A 27000-nucleotide genomic window follows, 5' to 3' on the forward strand; every position below is an offset into this window, starting at 1 on the left:
GGGGGGAGTGGGGGGGGGGGACAGTGCCTGAAGGCACCCTAACTCTTGCTCCTCCCCTCCCAGGGGTCCCCCTGAAACCGATGCTGGCGCACCCCACCCGCGGCGTCAGCGAGATCCTGAAACGCTTTGAGGAGGCGGCTTTCACCTGCGAGTACAAATACGACGGGCAGCGGGCGCAGGTATGGGGGCAGCCGCGTCCCCGCGGCAGCAGGGAAAGTGCCAGAGCGCTGGGCCTGGGGGTCAGACCCGAGCTCACAACGGCTCTGCCAGACTTCCACCTTCGCGTAGTGGGCAGGTTAAGAACCTCCTCCCCCGTGTATCTGAAAGTCGATTTTATTTGATTAAACCATCAACGTTCCTGACCCCCGGCTGTGGGGGGTTTGGGAAATGCTGGCTTCGCACACCCTAGGAGGTGGGGGGAGGTCCGTAAGGTCGTCTCTTCTGTCCTGGCGGGGACAGTTGGCGCCGGCTAGTGTTTGTCGCCCGGATGGGTGAGCAGGCGTCGGGCTGACACCGTGTGGCGCTTTCAGTTAACAAGCCGCGAACTTGGAGATTTAGTATTGTAGACGGATAATCAAATACAGTAAAACTTTGGTCTTCGAGCATAATTCGTTCTGCAAACTTGCTTGTGAGCCGAAGCACCTGTATATCAAGGCGAATTTCCCGTAAGAAATCGAAACTCAGGGGAATCGTTCCACGACCCAGAAATATTCATATGAGAACGATTACGATACTGTAATGTAATACAAGATAATAAGGGACGTACAAAGTATACAGAAAAACAACTGAACCTTCACGTACCTCCAAAAACCTCCGTGGCTGGTGTGAGGGGGACAAGAGAGGAGGGTTATGGGGTAGGACGACTTTCACCATCACGAAAGAATCTGGTTCTTTTTGTGCAAATAGAATGTTTCTTTTTGTGCAACTTTAACAAGGAGCCTACCCCACGGCACTTGCTTTTGCCTTCTTTTTGAGGACTTTGCGGAAATGCGACAGCGTGTTGTCGTTTAACAGATTGTCGCTCACACCGCTGCAACCTTGTTCTGGTGGTGTTTTTTGTTTTTTTTTAATTTTTTTGTTTTTTTATGTTTTACTTTTTTTTTTTTAATGTTTTTTTATTTATTTCTAGGAGGGAGAGAGACAGCGTGAACAGGGGAGGGTCAGAGAGAGAGAGAGTCACAGACTGAAACAGGCTCCAGGCGCCAAGCTGGCAGTCAGCACAGAGCCCGACGCGGGGCTCGAACCCACGAACCGCGAGATCATGACCCAAGCGAAAGTCGGACGCCCAACCGACTAAGCCACCCAGGCGCCCCTGTTTTTTTATGTTTTAATTTTTGAGAGTGAGAGACAGCGTGAGCAGGTGAGAGTCAGAGAGAGAAGGAGATACAGAATCGGAAACAGGCTCCAGGCTCTGAGCTGTCAGCACAGAGCCCGTCGCGGGGCTCGAACCCACGAACTGTGAGATCATGACCTGAGCCGATGTAGGATGCTTAACCGACTGAGCCACCCAGGCGCCCCCTGGTGGTGCTTTCTTAAAAAATTGTGCGCTGCCTCCTGCATCTCACACATCTCCCTGATCTCGAGTGAAGTGAGGGATTCCTCTGCCTCTTTCTCCTCCTTTGCAGACGAGATGCAGACGTAGACTTATGCAATCCGGCAGTTTCGGCTGCTCACATACCTCATTCGTACTTCTCGATGCTTCCCTCCTTAACTTCCCCTGTGATCACCTCCTTCTTAACGCCTTTCTTTTCAGCCTTTTTCTGCATGGGGCCCATTATATACGCTCGCACGGTTGCTCGCTACAGTACAGTGTTCATAAGCTCCTGTCATAGACGGTACATACTGTACCTGGCAATAAGGCAGCAGAGGAAAGGGTCTATCTCTGCAGGCAGCCTGAGCTACACTGAAGCAAAGTATTCCTAAACTTTTTTTTTTTAACGTTTATTTTTGAGGGAGAGAGCATGAGCAGAAGAGGGGCAGAGAGAGAGGGAGACACAGAATCTGAAGCAGGCTCCAGGCTCTGAGCTGTCAGCACAGAGCCCAACGCGGGGCTCGAACCCATGAACCGTGAGATCACGACCTGAGCCAAAGTCAGACACTTAACCGACTGAGCTCCCCAGGCGCCCCGAAGTCCTGTACTTTCTAGCCCATGCTCACACAGGTGTCGAAGTGACATATGTGGAAGGCGGCACACAAGGACCGTGACCAGACTGTATTAAAATAAATTAACCATCAAATCAGAACGATACTTATAGCTTAAGACCCAGGCAAATCCACTTAGACACAGCAAGACACTGCAGCATCCCGGGTGGGGGTGGGGCTGGGGGGTGGATTAGGAGGATGAGGAAGGTGATGGCGGGGGGCCTCGGGGGGCTTCCACAAATGAGGGTGGGAGGTGCTGTTGGGATGGAGGAGATGATTTACTCAGGTCCCTGCACCAGTTCCTCCTCCATAGCTTCTAGAACCTTCTGCTGGTGAAAGTGGGGTCGGAAGAGAACAGAGGAGCCGTGGAGTTGGGGGGGGGCTGGGCTCTGATCCCCTCTCCCCTCCCCCACGGCCACAGATCCACGTCCTGGAAAACGGGGAGGTGAAGATCTTCAGCAGGAATCAGGAAGATAATACTGGGAAGTACCCGGACATTCTCAGCCGCATCCCCAAGGTGGGTGTCTGCCCCCCCACCTCCCCTCGGGCAGGGGTGTCGTTACTGGGGGGTGGGCAGAGAACTGTCCAGGCCAGCAGGGCAGGGTGGGGGCTTATTATGAGAAGACAGAGTGTGTTTGGGTGCAGAGAACAGAACGCCCGCCACCTCCCAGAGGCGGTTTTTCTCCGGGAAATTGGGTGGGTGGCCCTGGCCTGGCTCAGCTGTGCGCCGGGGCCCTCCAGAAGCCGGCTCATTTCTTTGTTTATCCTCTGCTGACCTTGGCGGATTGACTCTTCACCCCAGCGCTCATCCCCGATCACCCCTAGGTACCTGGAGTATTTCCATATGGAAAGAGGGCCAGGGGCTTCCCCTCTCCGGAGGAAAGTTAATGCTTTCGCGATACCTCCCCCAACCCCCGGCCGACTCTGGCTTGGGGTCCCCGTCCAGCACTGAGCCCCGTGGCACAGCAGAGGCCGGGAAAGCCAGAATCTCACTCTGGCAGGGAGAGGCGACTGGGGGGGTGCGTGGCGGAGGGAGCCGGCCCGCAGATCAGCGCTGCAGGTGGGACAGGGCTGGGCCTCGAGGGCCCGGGGCGCAAGGCCTTCTCTGCTTCCGGGGGGTCTTGGGCCTGCTTTGGGAGCCCGTGGTCAGACAGCCCCTCCCGCCCACGCGCCCCTAGTGAATCAGGAAGATGGCACTTTCCCAGAGCGGCAGGGCCGACCTAAGCCTCGATCGCAGGCACTGGCGGAGCCCTTGTTAGCTGCCCAGCGCTGGGTTTTTTAACCCGTTTTACCAAATGTAATTTCTAGGGATGGTTCTGGTCTTCGTGTGTGTGGTTTGGCGGGTTTGGGTCCGTCTGTGCACACCCACGTAAACACAAAAACCCCTTCCGCGTGAGCCTCGCTCCAGATGGCTTCCCCGGGTCCCACGGCAAGCCGCACCCCCATCCGTCTCCCAGAAGCAACAGCCACCGGTGTGCCTTTTTGTCGCCACGGGTGGCATTGTCTGTATTGGCGCCACCTGGGAGTCGTGTCCTACAGTACGGGGCCTTTTGTCCCCGGCTCCTTTTGCTCGTTCATTCAGCCGGTATTTGCCGGGCGTCTGCTCCGTGCTGAGCCCCGTAGTGGGTGCTGGGGCCGTAGTGGCACCAATAGGCCCGTTTAGTCTCCTCTTCGATCCAGCTCGGGCCTCACGGGGCAGGCAGATCTCATCAGAGCGTCCTGCTTTCGGCCCTGTAGTTCCGTGTGGAGACCTGGGCTCTGAAGGGAAGGACCGCCATTCTGGGAGCCTCTGTAAGCGTCAGACTTGACCTAGGCCGGGTGTCAGGGAAGCAGCCCCCACCGTACACGGCCCCGGGTTGCAGGATGAATGTGGCCACCTGGGGTTGTTAACAGGAGTGTTCCTCTGAGAGAAAAGAAGTCGCTCCTGTGGAGGTGAATGACAAGGACAGGCATGCTGCGGTGTTTGGCATGTGCAAAGGCCCGGTGGTTGGAGGGATGTAGCCCATCCACAAAACAGAGACGCTAGTGTGCTGGGGTGTGGAGTCAGAGGGGGGCTGGGTGAGGTGAGGGAGGGCCGGGACTGATGGGGAGAGCCGCCACGGCTTTGGGGAGCCAGGAGTGGGGTCTAGCAGGGATGCACTGCGGTCATCAGTTTTGGTGTTTGGTCCGAGTTCGCTGACTGCCACGAGGACTGTGCGGAAGCAGGAAGACCAGGAGGGTGACGTGGCCTAGGCCGGACTGGGCCCAGTGAGGGCGGGGCCCGTGGGCAGCTTAGAGATTTCGGAAGGGATATGGACAAGTTCACAGCCTCAGAAAAGTTCGTGTTTCCCTTCCTCGTGGGGAATGAAGAGAGAGGGTCTGCGCTCGTACGTGTGTCTGTCAGCTGACACCCGTACGTCGGTGGGTCTCGGGAGCTAGGGCAGGAAAAGGCCATTTGTGTCCCTGCGTCTGCCTCCTGGCCTCGCCCCTACCTCTCAGCAGCCCTGGGTCTCCCTCTCCACCTTTCAGATCAAACTGCCGTCTGTCACGTCCTTCATCCTGGACACGGAAGCCGTGGCGTGGGACCGGGAAAAGAAGCAGATCCAGCCGTTCCAGGTGCTCACCACCCGCAAACGCAAGGTAGCGCCAGTCGCCCCGCGCTGCCTGCTGTGGGCCCCCGCTCTCTCTTCCTCCCAGCCCCGCCCCATCCCCAGGAGGACGGAGCGTCTGTCGTGACATGGTTCTTGAGACCCTTGGCGGGGTGGCTGCCGCAGCTCCAGCCATCACGTTCTCATCCCAGTATGCCAAGTACAAACGGGGAAAGAGCGAGCCCCTCTCCCGTGTCTCTGTTTCCTTATGAAAGCTCTGTTCCGGGAGCCAGCCCGCAACCTGTACCCCAGCGAACTCGTTTCCTCTCGTCGGCCAGAATTGTGCCGTCACCACCGTTAGCTGCCAGGGAGGCTGGGAGGGCAAATACTAGGCAGAGGGGAAGCAGGCTGTTGGGATGAGCTGAGAGCTGTCATGCTGCAGAGCCTGGAGCCGGCAGCATTGCCGCCCTGCGGGCCGTATGGCCTGGTGGCTGGAGAGGGGAGGGAGCCGCAGGTGACAGGTGTCGGCCTCGGGCACGATGGGAGGCAAAGCGACCATGCCCTCATGTCACCGTCCCCCACTCTCCCCTCCATCCCGCCCCGACCCAGGAGGTGGACGAGGCAGACATCCAGGTCCAGGTGTGTGTGTACGCCTTCGACCTCATCTACCTCAACGGAGAGGTGAGTTCCGGCTGCGTGTCTCGGCTGCCCGGGGGTGATGGGGGGGAGGGGTTGTGAGCTGGGGCGGCCTGGGGGGTGATGGGGGGAGGGGGTGTGAGTTGGGGAGCCCTCGGTCTGGGTCTTCCTCCCAACCTCCACGTCACTGAGCTGGGAGGCCGCGTGCAGGGAACAGTTCTCAGAGTACCCGAGGGTCCTTGAGGGTCTCCAGGCCCCCCCTTCCCAGTCCACAGCTCAGGCAGGCAGATTCTCTTCCTGCACCACGATCAGAGCAATGTGCCACGGCCGTCTCTGCACACAAGCTCTGTTAAAAGCCAGACCTTAAAGAATTTGCAAAAATGTAAAATAATGCCCCTTCGGGCATTATTTTCATAAGGGCATGTTGTTGGGTTAACATATTGGAGTTATTTTTTTTCCATTTTTTACTTTTTAAAATTTATTTTGAGAGTGCAAGCAAGCATGAGCAGGGAGGGGCTGAAAGAGAGGGAGAGAGAGTCAATCCCAAGCAGATTCCGTGCTGCCCGTGCAGAACCCGACACGGGCTCCAACTCACAGTGAGATGGTGACCTGAGCTGAAATCAAGAGTCAGATGCTTAACCGACTAACCCACAAAGGCGCTCTAGAGTTATTATTTTTTTTAATATGGATTATTTTTGAGGGAGAGCGTGATCAGGGGAGGGGCAGAAAGAGAGGGAGACACAGAATCTGCAGCAGGCTCCCAGGCTCTGAGCTGTCAGCACAGAGCCCAATGCCGGGCTCGAACCCACAAACCATGAGATCATGACCTGAGCCAAAATTGGACGCTTAACCAACTGAGCCCCCCAGGCGCCCCTGCGAGTGAATTAGTCAATGGTAAAGTGTGTCACTTTCAATATGGCAGCTGTGTTAACGTGGGCTGTGAGACCCAATACTGCACCACTGCCATGATAAATATCAAGACGTGTAAGCCGGCGTACACAGCAGCTTTTTGGAGCGAGTCCCCAATAAATCCCAAGGGTGGGACGCAGGCAGGGCGCCTGACTGGCTCAGTCAGGAAACCTTGCAACTCTTGATCTTGGGGTTGTAGATTCAAGCCCTACGTTCGGCATAAAGAAAACTTACACATAAAATCTTAAAAAAAAAAAAAAAAAAGAGCATGAGGGGATCCCGAGACTGGAAGGTCCTCCAGGACACGGGTCGGGCCACCTGCTGTCACAGCCCAGCTCTCCCTCCCTGGCTGTGTGGCCGCAGACAAGCAGCTCAACCTCTCTGAGCCTCAGCCTCCTTATTCGTAATAAAGAGTTCGTGGCGGCACCTGCCCCGCCTGCTCCAGGGTGGATGAAGCGGTGGGCCCGATAATTAACCTCAGGCGGTCTGGCAGCCGACCAGCGACCACTGGCACTTGACTCGTGAACTGGAGATCTTTTCAGACTGTCTGTGACTTGCTGGTCTGATGGCTTCTTCTTAGTGTCATGCTGGCCAGCTGAGCTCCCTTGCTGGACGGAGGAAGCCGGGTGACGTCCCGATGGTGAAATCCGGCCGGTGCCTTAAACCACCCACTTTTGCAACGTGTGTGAAAAATAGCACTTAGGGGCGCCTGGGGGGCTTAGTCGGTTAAGCGTCCCAACTCTTGGTTTCCCTTTAGATCATGATCTCATGGTTCCCAAGGTCGAGGTGTGCATCGGGCTCTGCGCTTACCGTGCAGAGCCTGCTTGGGATTCTCTAGGTCCCTCCCCTGCTTGCGCTCTCTCTCGTTCTCTCTCTCTCTCTCTCTCTCTCTCAAAATGAGTAAACAAACACACACAAAAAAGGGACTACAGTCACAATTATAAGAGTCCCTTGCAGCTCCATCAGGGCCATGGCCCTGTCTTACGCACCTGAGGTCGCTGGACTGAACAGCCTCCAGCCCCATTGCTGCCCTTGGCCTCTACTTGCAATTGGTGGGCGTCCTTGGGCCGGCGTGGCTCCTCCCCCTCAGGGCGATCTGTCATAGCCTGCGAGGTGGTGTGTGTCGCACAGCCTTCCCGTCTCCCCCAGGTCAGGCTTTCTCTATCTCCCCCTACACGGTGACGCCCCGTCCCTTCCCTTCCCATCCCCCCAGTCCCTGGTACGCGAGCCCCTTTCACGGCGCCGGCAGCTGCTCTGGGACAACTTCGTGCAGACAGAGGGCGAGTTTGTCTTCGCCACCTCGCTGGACACCAAGGACACAGACCAGATCGCCGAGTTCTTGGAGCAGTCCGTGAAGGGTGAGAGGCCTGGGCCTGCCGCCGCGTGCCGCCGCGCCCCCGGTGATTGCCCTCGAAGCCCGAGGCGCCGGCCGCCTGGCCGTCCTGCCCCACCGAGCTTCGCAAAGGCCACGCTTCCATGTCTCCTTCAGACTCCTGTGAGGGGCTGATGGTGAAGACCCTGGACGTTGATGCCACGTACGAGATCGCCAAGAGGTCACACAACTGGCTGAAGGTGAGCCGCCCCGGCTGCCCTTCCCGAGTTTGGAATCTTCCCATCCGGGTTCCCTGATGAGGTCCCAATAGTTCATTTTTGCTCTTGATTCCCTTGCCTTTGGGGCCCCTCCGGGTTTCCGACCTACACCGCACCCTGTGTGAGCGCAGGTGCCTTTCCCCGGTCCTCGCTGCGCTGCCAGCCTGAGTGCCGGGGAAGCCGGATGACGTGTCTGTCCTCAGAGCTTGGCCTCTGTGTCGAGTGGGGCTAGTGGGAAGGGAGGCGGCCAGGACATAAACGAGCCGGCATCGGGGGTGATGAGAACTGTGAAGAGAGCAAGTTGAGCTGGGACCAGGGAGGATCTCGAGGGGAAAGGGTCAGCCACGTGGAGATCTGGGAACAGAGATGGGCGGGGGCGGCCAGTGCAAAGGCCCTGAGGTAGGAGCAGGCTTGGCACGTGCAGGGAGCGAGGTGATCGAGGTGTGAGGTGAGGTCAAGGTGGAGAGCAGGCCCCAGATCACAAAGTGCCTTGGGCAGTGGCGTAAAATACACTGGGTTTTCCTCTAAGGGTTTTGAGGAGCCAGTGCAGGCTTTAGGCAGGAAGCGCGTGGTCTGATTGTCATCTTGCACAGGACGTCAGGCCGGCCGGGAATGGAGAACAGCTCGGGGGTGCCGGGCAGCGCGGGAGGGGCGCGAGTTTGTTAGCGGCCCCCCGGACTGTCAGCAGCTGGGAGGGGATGAGCGTTTCCTGTCTTAGGACACATTTGCTGCTGCACAAGCACCGGCGCTGAGTTAGCATTTCTGCAACAGACGGTAAACGTTCTCCACGTGAGAGTCGGTGGAACGTGCCTCCATCCCAAGGGAGAGGGGTAGCCGGGGGGACCCCCGAGGTCTCTGGCCTGCCCTCTGCCCTGCTAGCTAGTCCTTCCCAGTTTGGTCGCCTCTTTCCCATTTGCTCTGGAAGCCGGGAAGCTTGGCCTGTGTCCCGCCTTGGCCTGGTGGCCGCCATCGGTCTCTTCCCGGGCGCTCTCCCAGCCAGGAGCCTCGGGCAGCGAGGTCCGTGTCTTGGCGCCCCCTCACCTCCAGCCTTCCCTCCCCAGCTGAAGAAGGACTACCTCGATGGGGTGGGCGACACCCTGGACCTCGTGGTGATCGGCGCCTACCTGGGCCGCGGGAAGCGGGCTGGCCGCTACGGGGGCTTCCTGCTGGCCGCCTACGACGAGGAGAGTGAGGAGTTCCAGGCCATCTGCAAGGTGCTGGGGGGCTGGGGGCAGTCAAGTCGGCTCATCGTGGGGGGGCCGGAACCAAGAGGCTCTCGTGGCCTCCCTGTGAAGCATGATTTTTTTCCCTAGTCTTTATTTGCTGTTTCTGGTCCCGCAAGTAACTCTTACTCAGGATAGAAAAATACACTAGTATAAAAAGACGTGAGGAAGCTGTATGAGTTAGGAATGAGCTATGTCTGAGCTCAGCTGCAGATAGCGATGGCTTAAGAGGGATTTGATTTTTGCTCACGTGATGAGAAGGGGGGAGTGGGCAGGCAGCTCTCCGATGTCATTGGGAACCCAGGCTTCCCTCGCACTGTACAGTGGTTTAGTCATGTGCTTCCAACCTCGCCTTACTAATGTGGCTGCAGGAGCTCCGGCCATCATGGCCATGCTCCAAGCAGCAGAAGGAGGCAGGCCCCTGAGCAAAGGGAGGTTCCCCCTGCATCAAGCCTCAGCCAGAATTCTGCTTAACTGGAGTCGATCAGAATTTTGCTCTGTGGCCCACCCCCATCCACAAGAGAGCTTGGAAAATGTAGTGGGGTTTTTGTTTGTTTGTTTTTTAAGCCACACACATTGTTGATCCAACAAATGTGAGATTCTTGCCACCCAGAAACAGACTTACCCATAATTCCAGTGCCTAGAGGTAACAACTAATATTTGAGGGGATGTCCTATTTATACTTTTACAAACTTGTAATCTGAGTATATGAGTAATTTTTTTCCTCACTTTTTACCCTCTACCATTTTAATTTTTTAATACTTTTTAACATTTATTTCTGAGAGGCAGAGACAGCATGAGCCCGGGAGGGGCAGAGAGAGAGGGAGACTCAGAATCCGAAGCAGGCTCCAGGCTCTGAGCTGTCAGCACAGAGCCCGACGCAGGGCTTGAACTCACAAACAGTGAGACCACATCTGACCTGAAGTCGGACACTTAACCGACTAAGCTACCCAGGCACCCCCCTAAGTACCATTTCAAATGCCGTCAGATACGCTTAAGTAATATAGTGTAAAAAAAATATTAGAGCGCTTGCACTTGTCTTCAGGACTTTTATACACGACATGAATGTGCTAACCCTAAAAATAAAAACAAAACAGTCAGTTATTTTAAAAACGGGCTTATTCAGAAATAGCAGAGCATTGCAGCTTGGGACGTGCAAACGATAGCAGAACCCAAGCTGGCCCCACGCAGGGGAGGAGCGTCATTCTCAGAGAGGGAGGAAGGAGTCGGGGGAGGGTTCTGAGCAAAACTCCATTGGGGAAAAAGCATCCTTTCGGGAGGATGAGGATTTCTCACTGCTGGGCCAGTCACGCCTTCTAGAAATTGATGGCTCTTCCCCATTGGGGCCCATACTTGACCCCAAGGGGTCTGTCATTGACAGCTCTTCTGGTCAGTGATGATGGGGTGGTCAACTAGCCGCTGACTCCGCTTTAGTGAGACGGCCATTGACAAACTTGTGGCTGGGTTTTCAAGGTGCGCCCCCCTCCCCGCCCCGTTTCCGGAACCAGCACCCAGTAGTCGGCTGGTTCCCGTGTGGCCAGCTTTGTTCTGTCCACTAAACCGACGCTTAGCCTGGGCGGTCCGTGACCGAAGTGGCTTCGCAGATATCTCAGGGCACCAGCCTGTCACCGTTTCACACGAACTCACCGAGCACAGTTTTAGAGCTACTGTCGGACAACAGGAAAGAAAATATTTAAGGCTCTCGATACAAAGCGGGCTTTGCGGTTGAAATTTTATGTCGGTGGTTCGAAGATGTCCGTCTGGCTACATTCGCTGGCGGCGAGTGCTGGTTGTTAGCCTTGACGATTTGGGTAGGTGAGAGAAAACCTTTGGCCGGTTGAGATGGGAGAGGACAGCCGGTGATGGGGCTGCTGGGGTGTGGGGGAGCCCAGGGGGCAGCCCTGGGCCACGGAGGCAGAGCAGAAGGAGCTTCTCCGTAAGGCAAAGGGCAGCAGGTGGGCAGAAGGAATGGGGCAGGGAGGGGGCATTCCCCATCCTGGGTCTGAGCCCAGCTCTCCCCTGGTCCCTCCTCTGTGGTTTCTGTGGGTGCTGGTCAGGCCAGAGGAGGGCGGGGCCTCCAGTGTGTGCAGAGGAGGGTGGGGCGGGGCCTGCAGTTGGCACAGACCCCCCAGGTCTCAGTGGCAGGAGAGGGGAGGCGCCTGGCCGCCTGCCACGTGCCTCTGACCTCCGCTGTCCTCCCTGCAGCTTGGAACCGGCTTCAGTGATGAGGAGCTGGAGGAGCATTTCCAGAGCCTTCAGGTGGGCACCGCGACCTCGCAGCCTCTCCCCACGCGCTGTGTGTGTGTGTGTGTGTGTGTGTGTGTGTGTGTGTGTACAGGGCGCAGGGCCTCTGCTGCCTTGGGGCTCAGGGTCCTGGGAGGGGACAGCAGGCAGTGGAGCTGGCTTGGGAGCCCCTCATGTCCAGGGTCAAGTCCCAGCTCCGCTGCGGATGGGCGGGGTCATGGAGCCTCCACCTTCCCAGCGCCCGCCTCTGCTGGGGGCTGAGTCGCGGGGCAGGTTAAGCCCCTAGTAATGTAACTGGGACTGTTGTGATGGTCACAGGTGCCTTGGGTACAACCCCCTTTCCTGTGTGTTGGTGTCTCTGCCTCTGTATCATTCTCGCTTCTCTCTCTCTGGGTCCCCGTCATTGTCTCTGCGCCTTTTATCTTGACTGCCTTAACTCAGGTCCCAGGGCCTCTGTCTCTCATCTCTTCCCTTCGCCTTTCCTCCTTTACCCCCACCCAGGCCTTTCCGTGTCTCCGTCTGTCTCCTTTGCCCATTTCCTCGCCCTGACTTGGCGATCCGAGACCCTCTCTTCCTCCCACCCGCTGCTGTTCCCCGCAGGCCCTGGTGCTGCCCAGCCCACGCTCCTACGTCCGGGCCGACGGCGCCGTGGCCCCCGACCACTGGCTGGACCCCAGCGCCGTGTGGGAGGTGAAGTGCGCCGACCTGTCCCTGTCCCCCATCTACCCCGCTGCCCGGGGCCTGGTGAGTCACAGGGGTGTGGCGGGAGGGACCTGGGGCCCACCTTCCAAGTGCAGGAGGGGAGGGGGTCATGGAGCCCACGCCTGTGCTACCGCTCTGATAACAGCCAGGAAGTCTTGCACTTGCATTTTATTTGGGTGTAAGACAACAAGGTTAACGTCTCTCTCTCTCTCTCTCTCTCTCTTTTTTTTTTTAAAGAAATTCCCCAAGTTTAGAAACTAAACAGTGAAATTGTTTCCTCTCGTATCATAGTCTCACATTTGTTTCTTCAGTGAGTTTTGAAAACACAGTTCTTTTGGGTAAAAGTGGAGACGCTTCCTGCTGAGCATTGACGCCAGCTGGGAGGGCGCTTCTTTCTCCACCGCAGTCCATTTTCTCGCTACCGAGTCTTAAAATGCCCAGGCTGGTGTCCGTCACCGGGGTTCAGTCCTCAACACCGGCTGTAAAGGGTCAACGTACGGAGAAACAGCACGGGGGTCACGCTCTGCACTCCCCTCCAGAAACCTGGCAGTAAAAATGGATTTCTTTTGTGATTTCTTCCAATCCTTCAAAATCTAGCTTGCATACGCTTTTCCGATTAGGAGTGATCTTCTGTTTAAAGGCGGAACTTCATATTTTTGTTTTTTCAAGTTTATTTTCAGAGAGAGCGAGAGCAGGGGAGGGGCAGAGAGAGAGAGAGAATCCCAAGCAGGTGCTGCACCGTTAGCACAGAGCCCGACGCGGGGCTCAAACCCATGAACCATGAGATCATGACCTGAGCCAAAGTCGATGCTTAACCAACTGAGCCACCCAGGCGCCCCTGGACTCCTGTTTTTAAGTTGAATTTTTTTTGAAAATTCTCAGTCAGGCTCCACCCCTAGACAGGGTCCCCCGGGTGACAAGTGACAGGAGCAGTGTTTCTGGAACAGCTGTGCGAAGCGGGCACTGTGCTAACGAGCTCAGCACCCGTGAGCACATGTCCCATCCTCAGGACACACTGAACGTCCCCAGAAATAGAGCCCCGGGAGCCGAGGTCACTGGCCCAGGGTCACGCAGCTTCTGAGTTGGGAGCTGGGATTTGAACCCTGCCTCTGGTTTTAGGACCTGCACCCCGTGTCTGCTGTCCTGCCTCTCGGCTCTAAGAATAATCATGTAACAGCAGCATAACTAATAGCTATGGTAGCTCATGTTTCTTCAGCACTTATTATGCTCCAGATGTGGTCCTAACTAGCACTTTGTTACCTTATTTAATTTTTATAACCTGTTGCCTGGCCCCATCATGTGGATGAGGAAACGGAGGCTGGAGGGGAGGGAGCGCAGAGGAGACTGGCTAGGAAACTGCCGGCATAGGTGGCCTGAGGGCTGGACCCCAGGAGGGTCTCCATCATCACCCCCCCTCTGCCAGGTGGATGGTGAGAAGGGGATCTCCCTCCGTTTCCCCCGGTTTATCCGCGTCCGCAAAGACAAGAAGCCAGAGGAGGCTACAACCAGTGCCCAGGTGAGGCCTCGGCCGGGCCGGCTCCTCAGTGGTGGGTTCTGGAATGGGGGGTGAGGGTACCCCTGGGGCTTCTGACCGCCCGCCTCTCACTCGCTCTCCCCAGGTGGCCTCCCTGTACAGGAAGCAGAGTCAGATTCAGAACCAGCAGGGCGCGGACTTAGACTCCGACCCAGAAGATTTCTACTAGGCTCCCGCCCCCCCAGGGCGGGGGGCAGAGGGTGGCGGGGATGGGGGCACCGGGGGCATCACCCCTGTTCTTCAGCAAACCCTGTGTTGCAGCCGAGTGGGTTTTGAGTGTTACATGTGTGTGCGCACGAGGGATGGTTTAAGCCGGAGTCTGGGATTTAATCAGTCGTTTGTTTTCAATAAATAATTATTGAACCCCCCACTGTGGCGTCAGGGTCTGTGTGGGCGCTGGGGGCGTGGCTCCTGGAGCTCTGCGTGGGTGGTGGGGTCATCGAGAACTGTCAGCCAGCACCTTCCAGGAGAATTGTCTGCAGAGCTGGGAGTGATCTCCATCCGCACGCGGCTGCCAAGCGCTTGAGATGCAGCCGGTGTAGCCAAAGGATCAAAAACGTTTTTTAAGTTTATTAATTTATTTTGAGAGAGAGAGAAACAGTGCGAGCAGGGGAGAGGCAGAGAGAGAGGGAGAGAGAGAGAATCCCAGGCAGGCTCCGGGCTCCGCTGTCGGCACAGAGCCCCACGCGGGGCTCAGACTCGTGAACCACAAGATCACGACCTGAACCAAGTCGGACGCTTAACCGACTGAGCCCCCCAGGCGCCCCTGATGATGTTCATTTTAATCCTTCGATCGAGATGGTGGCTGCTCGGCGTCTGCCCTACAGAGTGCCTCTCCTCTGCAGTGTCAGCAAACGTGGTCAAACTTGGCACTTTTCTGTCCTGTCTGTACAGCTCCCGGTTCCCTGTGTCACCCTGTGTGGCCCATTGTCCTCTCTGGTTCGCCAAATCGCCCCCGACCTTCCCAGTGGAACCTCTTTAGGGCGACGTCCGTGTTCCTTTGCTGTGACCCCAGGGCTCTGTCCTGGCTTCATGGCACTAGATGTTTCTAGGCCCGTCTTCTGCTTGTCCCGCTCCAGGCAGGGCGCAGCAGTGGCCTCTGGTCTCTGCTCCTTGAGTGCAGAAGGGCGTTTGGAAGTCAAGACCCGGATGCTGGACGTGTGGCTGCTCTGTGTCCTCTTAGCGCCATGACATAGGTCCAAACGTCCCCACACACACGGCGATGTCTGTGTCTGCTTTTACATTGCTCTCGGGGCGCCAGGGGGGCTCGGTCGGTTGGGCGTCTGACTCTTGGTTTCTGCTCAGGTCACGATCTCCCGGTTCGTGGGACTGGGCCCCGCGTCAGGCTTTGCGCTGACAGGCTAGAGCCGGCTTGGGGTCCTCTCTCTGCCCCTCCCCCACTCACGGTGTCTCTCAAAATAAAAAAGCTTTACCTCCCTTGCTGTGGTGAAACCCACCAGTGCATCCCAGTGCGACCGATTCCCACACACCGCACGCCCCTCCTTGCCCATCCCAGTTCCTGTATCAGCGACCTTTCCCGCCGGTGTCCTCACCCCACACCTTGCCACTCAAGCCATCGCCTTCCCTACCTGCGCGTAGACACCGCCTCCCTTGGCCACACACACCCCCACCCGGCTCCCTGGGCCACGCCCCCTTCGCTCCATGCCCTGTTTGGACTCGGGCTCCCTACCCCCAGGATAGAGACCCTTCGACTTCTCACTGTGGCCAGCATGAACGCCGCCTCGCCCATCCCCTCCCCTCCCCCCAACTGTTTAGGGAGACGAGACAGGCAGGGAAGAGATGAGGAAGCGCAAACACTGCCCTGTCGATCGCCGCTTCCTGGGGTCAGGCCACCCCTCGGTTCTTGCATCCTGCTCGGTGGCTGGCAGCTCCTGTGGCCAGGGACGTGGCCTCGACATCTTCACACGCCCAGAGGCTGGCAGACGCCCTGCGGTGGGCGGCAGGAACGAGTGAGCGGAGGCCCCGGGCTCTAATCCCTGTTTTTGAAATGATCTTTCCAGTTCCATCCTGGGGATAAAAGGTCAGAGCCTGAGCCAGATGGGGAGGCAGGAACAGCTCTGATCCCTCCCCACCTTGAGTAGAGATTTTTGATCCAGCTGTCAGAGCTGTGGGACACTGGGGACCGAGGGAAAGGCCGAGAGAGAGGCAGGAAGGGTTGGCAGAGGAGTGACAGGAGGCTGAGCCACCGAGGGGGCGGCAAGGAGGGAGAGCCGACGTGAGACCGGTGCCTGCTGAGCCCTGTCCCCGACCTCATGCAGTTTCCCATGGGCCCCGCCTGCATCTTCCTGAGAAAAGGCATCGCTGAGAAGCAGCGGGTGAGGTGGCGGACAAGGCGGGTGGCGAGGACCGGAGGGGCGTGCTGGGTGCGGGGGACAGGGCACAGGCTGGGGGTTGTGACTGAGGTTGAATTCCGGGGAGAGCTCAGTGGGTTGATGAAGTGGGCGAGGGTGAAATCAGAAGTCAGCAGCCAAAGGGGGAGGTGAAGGAAAGACCTTCAATGACCTGCAAAGAAAAGAGGTCATTGAATCCTCAGGTCGACTTACAAGCTTGGCAACACTCTCATTCCCATTGTATAGATGCATAAACTGAGGCTCAGTCCCGGAACCTCATATGGTGACTGAGGGGCGGGGCAGTCAGGTGTGTGTGAGTCAGTGGGCCCACTTTTCACTGTTAGGCTTTCAGATGACCAGAGAGTCGGTGGCATTTCCCAGGTCGGGTGCCTGACCCTGGCGGTTTCCAACAGTGGTGAAGCCAGTGGTGATCAGAAATTCTTAGCTGGGTTAGGAACTGGTCATGCGGGCAGGGATCCTCCTGCCCCGATGCCGCTGAACGCTGGTCCCCACAAAAGGGATTCTAAGCTTTGGGAGAAAGAATGGGGTGGGTGAGGAAAGAATTAAGTGGGTGTAGTGAAAAGAATTCAGACTGAGAATTTGGATCTCAGTGCCCGCTGCTTCTCACCTGCTGCACAGCCTTGAGGGGGTGATTTCAGGTCTCCCTGCCCAGGGAGGGGCTCTGCCACGTAGGAGCTGTGTGACCGGAGGCAGTTTCCTTAACCTCTCTGTTCCTCCAACTCCTCTTCTATAAGATGGGAATGCTGTTTCTTTGGTCCTACTGGACAGGGCGGTTCTGACGTTTAAATGGAGGGACTGGACGCCTGGCCCAGAGCTGGTGCTCTGAGCACGTTCACTGTGATCCTAAGCCTCACCTTCTTCTTCCGGAGAAGGGGGGGATTGGATGCGCAGCACCCAGGGCCCCCCTTTCAGCACAGTGGGATGAGTGTCCGCTCAGGAAAGGCAGAGAGAGGGGGATCAAGATTCCAGGACAGGAGACAGGAAGCGCAAAGTGATGGGTAAGAGGGCGAGGAGCAAGAAGCCATGGATGGGAGTCAGGAGGCAGGCGAAGGAAGAGGAGGGGTGGGTGGGCCAAGCAAGAACCGAGAAGACACAGGAAAGGGGAGGGAGGGCTCAGTTGGGAAAGGACAGTTGGAGAAGTGAATGCCGGACCTCTGACCCTCTCCAAATTCCCCCTCCCTGCATTCCATTCCAGGAAAGACCCCTGGGACAAGATGAGATCGAAGGTAACCTCTGTCCCCAGATGACACCTCATTGTCATCCGCTGCTAACCTGCTTTATGTGCATGTCCGTGTAGACCCTTCCTGCCTCTCCCTCCTCCCACGTTAGCCGCTATTTTGTGGAACTCTTTCTCATGGCAGTTTAGGTGCCTCCCAAAGCGCTTAGAAGGTATCCCCATCCCCAAGTGTCTCCACGACCCAGGAGTGACCCATGCATGAGTTTATTTACTTTGAGAGAGAGAGAGATTGAGAGAATCCCAAGTGAGCTCCGTGCTGTAAGCGCAGAGCCCGACATGGGTCTCAACCTCGTGAACCATGAGATCATGACCTGAGTGAGCCAAAATCAGGAGTGGGATGCTCACCCGACTGAGCCACTCAGGCGCCCCATATGCATGAGTTTTAAGATGAATCAGAAACTGTTGGGTTTTTCTTCTGGTGGTTTTGAAGTTTCCCATAACTTCACCCCCAGAATTTGAAAGCCTCAGGGGCCATCATGAACCATTCATCTGACACGTTTCCATCTTGCACGTCGGAGTCTCCACCCACATTCTGTCCATCACCCCTTTCCGAGATTTTGGTTTTCAAAGATGTGCTCCTCAGGGAAGTCTGTAGTGGGCCCCTCATTGATGGTTTCAAGGGACGCCAGTCTGCCCCGTTGACTGTTTCAAGTCCCCCCAAAGTTCTCTCTTAACTTTCAGAGCTTCGGGAAGCCTTTCTTGAGTTCGACAAGGACAGAGATGGGTTCATCTCTTGTAAGGATTTGGGGAATCTCATGAGGACGATGGGCTACATGCCCACGGAGATGGAGCTGACTGAGCTAGGCCAACAAATTCGCATGAACCGTGAGAGAAGGACGGGGGCCGGGGGCGGGCTATGGGGGGAATTGCGGGGGGGATGTGGAGGCAAGCAGGAGATAAGGAAGAGGGTAGGCGGTGCGGGGGATCTGGAAGCCAGAGTGAGCAGGGGAGGCAGCGTTTGAAGTGAGCAAAAAGGGTGACCTTAGACGCGGATCTGGGTCATTGTAGGGTTTTTTTTTTTTTAATTTTTATGTATTTTGGGGAGAGAGAGACAGCCAGACAGAGAGGATGAGCTGGGGAGGGGCAGAGAGAGAGGGGGACAGGGAATCCAAAGCAGACTCTGCACTGACAGCAGTGAGCCCAACACGGGCTCGAACCCACGAACTGTGAGATCATGACCTGAGCTGAAGTTGAACGCTTAATCTACTGAGGAGCCCAGGCACCCCAGCTGTGGGCCTTTTCAAGCATGGAGTCAACCCCCACTCTTGAGTCTCAGTTCCCCTCCGCCCCTGGCAGGCAGGGATGATGTTACCCCTTGTTCGGTTGTGATAAAGGAGCAGACGCAGGTCAGGCTCTGGGTATGGACGTGGTTACTCCCATCAGCACTGAAACAAGTCAGTCCAGCTCCAGATTGAAACCCTATCTGCCACTGGAAACAAATCTGGAGTGGATTTCAGAGCTCATTTCAGAAGGAAGCTGGGCCAGAATGGCTCTGAGGTTTGCTTCTGGGCGTGTCACGGAGGGACAGATCATGTTCTTATCTGGAAGAGATCTGGCTCCCATTTAATTCACACTTCCCCTCCCATGGCCCAACAGATGAGGGAACCTAGAGCTGAACCCATTAAGAGATTTGCTCAAGGTCACGTGGACACCTAGGTCCTTCTACCCTGCGCACCCCATCCACCCCGGTTTGGATGAGAGGGACCCTGGGGCCCGGGTTGGCTGAGAGGAAAAGTTCTCAGAAGGTAGAGAGATCAGAGCAGGTCTACCTCTTGAACAGACCTTGAAGGTAGTGGGGGATTAGGCGCACGGAATCTCACGAGACCTGCCTCCTCTGTCCTCAGTGGGTGGCCGTGTAGACTTTGACGACTTCGTGGAGCTGATGACCCCCAAACTGCTTGCAGAAACGGCGGGGATGATTGGCGTCCAGGACATGCGTGATGCCTTCAAGGAAGTGAGTTAAGAGTTTTCACGATGTAGAGGTAGTTGAAGAAACCCCAGGGGCCTACGATTGGACTTTAAGCGTGGACAGAACCCACCCAAACCCAATTTTGTGGGGAGCTATGATGGGATTTATAGGGAAGGAAAATAAGGTATTCCAAACACTTGCAATGCTCAAGGTCCTCTGCGTACACCCTCTAATTTAATGATTGCAGAGAACGGTAGGAGTAAGCATCCACTTAGCTCAGTCATGTATCTGAGGAAACGAGGGCTCATGGAATTGACTAAATCTTACCCAGGATCCTGCAATCCCCTAATCACATGTTAGGACCTCTCGTATCAGCATCTGTAATGGGAAGAAGGAATCCAATAATTTGAGATCCCAGAGGGGAACGCAAAGAGATAATCTGGTTGAACCCACTTGTAGACATGCTTAAAAAAACGAGACCCAGGGAGGGTGAGGGGCTTGCTGAAGCCCCTGATCATCTCCTGATAAAATGCTATTCTCAGAGCTTTCAATAACAGGAGGCAAAGACTTTGGAGCCATGCAAACATGGGTCACAGTCCCAGAAGATCTCCCCCTATCAGCTGTGTGATGTTTCTGCCCCAGCTTCACATAAAGATATAGAGTTGCATCGTCCAAAAGAACTTTCTGTGATCTCAGAACTGCTCTGTCTGGGGTACCTGGGGGACTCGGTTGAGCACCCCATTTCAGCTTAGGTCATGGTCTCGCGGTTTGTGGGTTCAAGCCCTGTGTGGGGCTCTGTGCTGACAGCTAGCTCAGAGCCTGGAGCCTGCTTCGGATTCTGTGTCTCCCTCTCTCTCTCTGCCCCTCCCCTGCTCACGCTCTGTCTCTTCTCTCTCAAAAATAAACAAACATTAAAAAAAATTTTTTTAAATCAAGCCCTTGACATGTGGCCATTCTGACTGAGGAACTGATTTTTTCATTTTCTCTCATTTTGATTAGTTTCAGTTCAATTATGTATTTAATTTCCATTGACATTCAACAGAATATAAATTCAATTTGTTTGAATTTAAAAACAAGTATGCAGGGGGGCGCCTGGGAGGCTTAGTCAGTTAAGCGTCTGACTTTCGCTTGGGTCATGATCTCGCGGTTCGTGGGTTTGAACCCCACGTCGGGCTCTGTGCTGACTGCCAGCTCGGAGCCTGGAGCCTATTTCAGAGTCTGTATCTCCCTCTCTCTCTGACCCTCCCCTGCTCACACTGTCTCTCTCTCTCTCTCCTAGAAATAAAATAAATAATAGTAATAATAATAATAATAATAATAAAATAAAAATAAAAACAAGTATGCAGGGAGCCTGGGTAGCTCAGTCGGTTAAGCATCCAACTCTTGATCTCAGCTCAGGTCTTGATCTCAGGGTCATGAGTTCAAGCCCTGCACTGGGCTCTCTGCCGGGTGTGAAGCCTACTTAAAATAAAATAAAATATAAAATGAAATGAAATGAAAAAATAAAACAAAAATATTCAACTCAGTTATTGGGAAACATTTGAAAACCTTGGGTGTGTAGATCTATCCTTTCAACTATAAATTGTACAAAAGTTGCATACAGATCAAGTATTTCTGATACTATTTGGTGTTTGAATTGAGAGGTACTATCAGTGGTAAAATACACCTGGATTAAGACTTAGTATCCTTGGCTTAAGTATATGTGTGCACTGAGTACATTAACTAATCACGCTAAGTGTAAGTACTTACTATGGTAGTATGCTAAGTCTTACGAAATCCAGTGTGAATTAAAAAAAAAATAATAATCTTTAAGGATTTTATTTTTAATTTGAGAGAGAGAGATAGAGTGAGCACAAGCGGGGGAGGGGCAGAGAGAGAGAGAGACACAGAATCCCAAGCAGGCTCCAGGCTCCGAGCTGTCAGCACAGAGCCGGACTCGGGGCTTGAACCCACGAACGGTGAGATCATCACCCGAGCCAAAGTCAGAGGCTTAACCAACTGAGTCACCCAGGCGCCCCTGATTTCTGTCTTAAACGAACACGAACCGTGAGATCCTGATGTGTGGACCACCATGGGGTCCAGAGGATCAATCAGGGGACTATCATGACAGTCCAGGCAAGAGATGACTGTGACTTCAGCCGGGCTAGAGAAGGCTAGCCGGCCGCCTCCCCTCCCCGCTGGGGGGATGATAGCACAGAGGAGAATTTCCGTGCAGGTTGGTTAATGGCGTGCAGCGTGGAGGCTTGAAAATAGTTCGTTAATTCAACTAATATTTATCCCGCGTGTACCGTGGGGAAAGCACTGTTTGGGGGACCGGTCACGGGGCAGTGGACGAGGCAGTGAGAATGACGACACTCGGATGCAGGAAGAGCTCTTAGCTTAGCTCCCGACCCACCCACGGCGACAGGTGGGGAAACACCGCTATTGTCACGGTCATTGCCAACACCACCCCTCTGCTCTGCGCAGTTTGACACCAACGGGGACGGGGAGATCACCCTCGCAGAGCTGCAGCAGGCCATGCAGAGGCTTCTGGGAGAGAAGCTCACCCCTCGCGAGATCTCCGAGGTTGTGCAGGAGGCGGACGTGAACGGAGACGGCACCGTCAACTTTGAAGGTGACGTCGCAGGGGGCAGCCACCATCCTTGAGCGGCTCCCTTTCTAAGCCAGGGCTCACCCCTGCCTCTCCCGTGCCTGTCCCTTCCCCGCTTCACGGGGCGCCTTTGTCAGAGAACGAAATGTCCCATCGGGAGAGCGGACTGGTTAGCGGCTGGGGCTCTGGGGTCAGATTCACGGGGTTCAAATTCAGGGTCGCCTCTGACTTGTCCTATCAACTTCACGCTTGAAGCGGGACGCCTGACCTTGATCGGTCCGGGCAGGAACGCCCTGGCCTCTTCCCGCTTCCCGCTGGAGTCTTAATTATGCCACCGGAAGGTGCCCCCTCCCCTCCTCTCTGCACCCCCATATGGTGACGTCACCGGAGCTCGTCAAAGCGGCTCCGCTGTTTCCTCCCGAGGCCACGGCTGAACCCTTCCACACCCCGGTCCTGGCGCACAGAGCTCATCACATGTGTGCTGAGTGATCGACACAAAGGAACCCACGGGAATCCTATGCGGGTGGGAGTGGAGATCATTTTCGTGGGAGACATAACAGGGCGCATCAGGTTCTCATCATGGTGACTCTCTGGTTCAGGCACCCCAGCCCCTAACTGCTGCCCCCGGGGGCGCTAAAGCTGAATTCTTGGTCTGATATTCAAGTGCATCCCTGGCGTGACCCCCCACCCCCAGCCGCACTTCCGCCCCCACTCTGAGTCGCTGTGCTCGGGGCACACTGGGTGCCTGCTCTGTGTTGTCTAACTCGTGCTTCTCTCTCTCTGATGTTCATTCCGCTTCCCTTTCCCCAGATGTTCTCCAAACCCTCTGCTTGTAATTCCCAGTAGGGAAACTCAGTAGGTATTTATTGCCTGGCTGTAACTTAGGACATCCTGGCGGGATGCCCTCTGGGTGTCGCCAGGCTCAGGTGTGCAAGGGACATCGCTGAGAATCTGGACGAGGTAACAGACTGATCCTCAGGGCCAGCCCCACACAGGAGGAAGGAGAAGTTGACCTCAAGTCCAGGGTGGGGCCCAGAAGCTCATCGGACATGGAGTCCCCGCAAAGTCAGGTCCAACCTGCCTGCCTTCCGAGGTTTTCCACGCACCATCCACATGACCTCAGGCGCATTGGACAACCTCACTGGCCGCCGTTTGCTTATCTGGGAAATGGTATTTACATCTCCAGGATTGGTTGGGAAGATGATATAAGATAGTCATTATTATTATTTAACGCTTCATGGATCTTATAAGCACTCTATTGTTCAACTATCTGGACAACTTACATAAGGTATATGGTGATCTTGTGATTCCCATTTTAGAGATGAAGAAAGTGAGGAGCAGAGGGTTTCCCAAAGATCACCCGTGGTTCCTGACACGTAGTAAAGGGCTCAAAAAGTTTTCCTACAAATAAGCACCTCACCAGGGGCTGTTTTTTGCAGAGTTTGTGAAGATGATGTCTCGCTGAAGAGGTTCTGGAAGCCCCCGGTCCTCCCCACCTGGCCAGCATGGACCAAGCCCTTGTGGAAGACCAGATCCCCTCAGACCCGTCCAGGAGGGAGGGTGGGAGGTGTGTGACTGGCCTCGCGTTGTGTGAGCCGAGGCTGGACCGAAAGTGATGGCTCTGCCTGGATGGTGGGTGGGGTGAGGGGGTACCCCTCTAGAATGAGATTAAGGAGAGTCTATGGTATGGAAATAAGATCAGGACCAAGGTCAGCGCCACGCCCCCCTCCCGCCGTTAATGACGTCTTCTGACTTCACGTAACCCCCAATGCCTGTGACCCAGCAGTCTCCTCCCTGGTGTCCTCTTGGGTCAGACTCAAAAAGTTCAGCCCCTGGTCCACCCTTCCCCCTTCTTGCGTCAACTAGTTCAGATTTCCTGTTTCTTTCCATCATCGGTAAGAGGGAAGCATGCCAATCTGGGGGCTACAAACACCGTTCCTGAGAAGACCGGGCTTAGAAATGGTTCATTAAAGAGGCTTCCAAAGTGAGCTTAGCCCGTTTTCTTGATTTCCTGGAAGCACAGTCTGGTTGGGTTTTTTTTTTTCCCCCTCCTGCCTCCTACTTCCTTTTCCTTGTGTAAAATACTCAGGCCACTGAATTAAACCGTAAATCTGGATTACCGAAGTTTAGGGCAAGCTGATCCCCCCGGGGGAATTAATCCCATCTCGAAATGTCATCGTGCGAAAGACAGAGAGGATGGGGAAGTCTCAAATCCTCAGCTCAGCCAGATGGTGTGGAAACCATTCCTGGAAGCAGGCTGCCCCGGGCGCTCAGGGAGATTGCCTCCTTAGGTGGAGGATCGGGCCAGCCCTCACACCCTGACGTGGACCTGCACTCTGAAGCCAGAGGGTCATTTCCTCCTCACCCCTGCACAGGCAGGACACCCCAGTAACGCCAGGTCCCCAAAGTACAGGATTCATGTCATGCCTTCCACCATTTACTTCACTTTTGAAACCCACTAAGTAGGTGTGTGCAGTGAGTCATCTGGGCTCAAGAGCCTCACTTTATAAAATTAAATTTTAAATTTAAGAGTGGAAGCAGAATAATGTATTTCCTAACCTCTGACTTAGCCACTTGTTTTTTGCCCTTCCTCTTTTCCTGCCTTCCTCCCTTCCTCTCCCTCCCTCCCTCCCTCCTTCCTTCCCCCTCTCTTCCTCCTTCCCTCTCCCTCCCTTTCTCCTCCCTTCTCTCTCCCTTCCTCCCTATATTCCTTCCTCCCTCCCACCCCCTCCCTTCCCCCTATATTTCTTCCTTCCTCCCTCGTTCCCTCCCTCCCTTCCTCTCCCCCCTCCTCCCTATATTTCTGCATTCCTTCTTCCCTCCCTCCCTCTCCCTACCTCCCTTCTCTCTTCCTTCCCTTCTCGCACTTCATTTATTCAATAGCGATGTATGAAGTGCTTGGTGACTATGAGGCCCTGTTCCAAGAATAGCTCTATTTCGGTGAATGAAATACACCGATCCCCGCCTGCCACCCCCCAGGAGCTTACATTATAAAGGGAAGAGACAGACACAGAACAAAATACATGAGTGAATATAATCCTAGTTAGAATGGTAGAAGATGGAAAGAGATATGGAGAAAAATGGAGCAGGAGAGTGGTTTAGAGGGTCTGGAAATGAGGAGGAGCTGTCAGTCCCTGTAGGGGCAGGGAGTCTACTGACCACCAGGGGCATTTCGAGGGGAAGAGCACTTCAAATGCAGTGTTGGGTGAATGCAAAGGCCCTGAGGCAGGAATGTAGCTGGCCTGTTGGAGGAATAGCAAGAGGTCATGGCGGCTGGAGGTGGGTAGGTGGTAAGGCATCAGAGTGGGTCAGAGGTTAAACCATGTTCTTAGAGGCCAGTTTGAGGACCTTGGAGGGTTTTAAACAGAGGAATGACATAATCCAATCACCTTTTAAAACATGGCTTCTGCCTCCTGTCTTAGCTCCATCCCCTGCCATCCATACACCTGTCCATCCCACTCACGTATTCAAGGTGATATTTGTTGAGCCCCTGCTATATGCCTGGCATTGTCCCAGGTGACGGAAATACAGCAATGGAAAGCTACCTGACTTCAAGAAGCTTGTATCCTAGGGGGCGCCTGGGTGGCTTGGTCGGTTGAGCGTCCGACTTTCGCTTAGGTCATGATCTCGCGGCTCGTGGGTTCGGGCCCCGCGTCGGGCTCTGTGCTGACTGCCGGCTCAGAGCCTGGAGCCTATTTCGGAGTCTGTGTCTCCCTCTCTCTCTGACCCTCCCCTGTTCACGCTGTCTCTCTCTCTCTCTCCTAGAAATAAATAAAAATATTAAAAAAAAAAAAAGAAGCTTGTATCCTAGAGTCACACAATCTCTCGGGATCTTCCATGATGATAGAATGTTCTAGGTCTGCACTGTCCATTCTGGGAGCCACTTGCCACATGTGGCTATTAAGTTTTAAATGTGGTGAGTGAAGCTGAGAAACTGAATTTTATTTTTATTTTATTAAGTTAACTATTTTTAAACAATGATTTTATGAATTACATGAGTTATATTTATCATTTACATTCCCCATGTGGCTAGTGGCTACTGTATTCAACAGCACATGTTCATGCTATATGCCTGGGGTTATTCTAGGTCCTGGAGACAGCCCAACAGTGAGGTCTCGGCTTTCTGGGAGCTCATATTCAAGTGGGAGGGGAGAAGAAAAAACAATAATCACAGAAGAGCAGCTCAGGACCAGAGATGATACTTCACAGAAGATAAAGTGGGGAGGTTAGATACCCAGAGGGCCCCAGTGGGGGAGGCAAGGGTGGTTTGATTAGCTAGTATGCATCAGAAAGGGCCTTTCTTTTTTTTTTCTGAGTAGTCTCTCTCCCAACATGGGGTTTGAACTCATGGCCGCAAGATCAAGTATCACATGCTCTACCAACCAAGCCAGCCAGGCACCCCCAGAAATGACATTTCTTAATGATGGGCTGTCTCAGGTTGGGCTCCCAGCATCCCTCCTCTGTCAGAGTATGCACAAGGTTTATCAAGGAGTGTCCTTAGGATTGATACCTGGGGAGGGAACTGAAATGCAAGCTCACGCATCACAGCTGAACTCACAGAGCTCCTGACCTAGCTCTTCTGACTTTTCTCCCTGGAGCTGAACTGGCCAAACCTTGAAACCTGGCCTCAGTCAGCGCTTGCATACAGGCTGCCCTGGGAAGGGCATGACCTTGGGCAAGGATGGCCACTCCATAGCCAAGGACATCCTTTATTTGGGGCTGATGGCTGAAGGCTCCCTGCAGACAGCACTGGCCAGGGCTGGGCAAAGTCCTCTGCAGAAGGGCGGTCGGTGGTCACATTTCCATCTCCACCACTGAGCGGCTCTGCAGAGACCAGCCAGGGGAAGGGGATTCCGCACAAGCAAGGTACAGAGGCTGGAGTCAGTGTGGTGACTTCAAGAACAGGGCAGTGGCTGGAGTATACTGAGCAAGGGGGCAGAGGTAGAAAGTTTGTGAGGGAAGGGAAGTATGTCCGTCTGTCTCTGAAAGCTTGTGTGGCCTCTGGGTGTCGGAGAGTCAGGTTTCCTGTGGCCCGTTTATACGCGGTTAAGAAGGGATGGATCATATGGTTGCCCTTGATCAACAGTGGAAAAGATCTACCATGTGATCTTCAGGCTTCTCGAATGTCTCTGCAGCCTCATTTCAGACAATCAGATTGGTACTCAATGAGGCTGAATGGTTAAAATCTAGTCCTGAGGTTTGCAGGCAGTATGTGCTCAGAGGGTTTTATGAAAGAGGGGGAGGAGGAGGGATAGGGGAAAGAGGAGGGGAGCAGAACAATAAAAACACAAGGATACATTTGGGCTCCCAAGGAAACAGACTCTGTAATCAATTACTCATGTCTG

At 54.9% G+C, this 27000-nt stretch overlaps 2 protein-coding genes across 5 annotated transcripts in view; both read left to right on the plus strand.

Annotated features, from left to right (window-relative positions):
* Positions 1-13915, plus strand: part of LIG1 (DNA ligase 1) — a 33066-nt gene extending 19151 nt beyond the window's left edge. For all 4 annotated transcript variants that reach the window (XM_039247269.1, XM_039247290.1, XM_039247285.1 and 1 more), the window contains exons 18-28: positions 64-179; positions 2564-2659; positions 4651-4761; positions 5319-5390; positions 7468-7612; positions 7744-7826; positions 8906-9058; positions 11273-11326; positions 11912-12055; positions 13437-13529; positions 13633-13915. In XM_039247269.1, the coding sequence (XP_039103200.1) occupies positions 64-179; positions 2564-2659; positions 4651-4761; positions 5319-5390; positions 7468-7612; positions 7744-7826; positions 8906-9058; positions 11273-11326; positions 11912-12055; positions 13437-13529; positions 13633-13716 (1151 nt within the window). In that variant the 3' untranslated portion in view covers positions 13717-13915. The remainder of the gene's footprint in view (positions 1-63; positions 180-2563; positions 2660-4650; positions 4762-5318; positions 5391-7467; positions 7613-7743; positions 7827-8905; positions 9059-11272; positions 11327-11911; positions 12056-13436; positions 13530-13632) is intronic.
* A 1905-nt stretch (positions 13916-15820) lies between these two features.
* Positions 15821-23120, plus strand: CABP5 (calcium binding protein 5). The gene is made up of 6 exons (XM_039250967.1): positions 15821-15883; positions 17115-17145; positions 17838-17981; positions 19001-19110; positions 21532-21679; positions 23095-23120. Exons 1-6 carry the CDS (start codon positions 15821-15823, stop codon positions 23118-23120), a joined length of 522 nt encoding a protein of 173 aa, XP_039106898.1.
* Positions 23121-27000: the final 3880 nt, after the last annotated feature.

The sequence above is a fragment of the Hyaena hyaena genome, unplaced genomic scaffold, assembly GCF_003009895.1.
Source record: "Hyaena hyaena isolate Hyena2069 unplaced genomic scaffold, ASM300989v1 scaffold_9, whole genome shotgun sequence".
Lineage (NCBI taxonomy): Eukaryota > Metazoa > Chordata > Mammalia > Carnivora > Hyaenidae > Hyaena > Hyaena hyaena.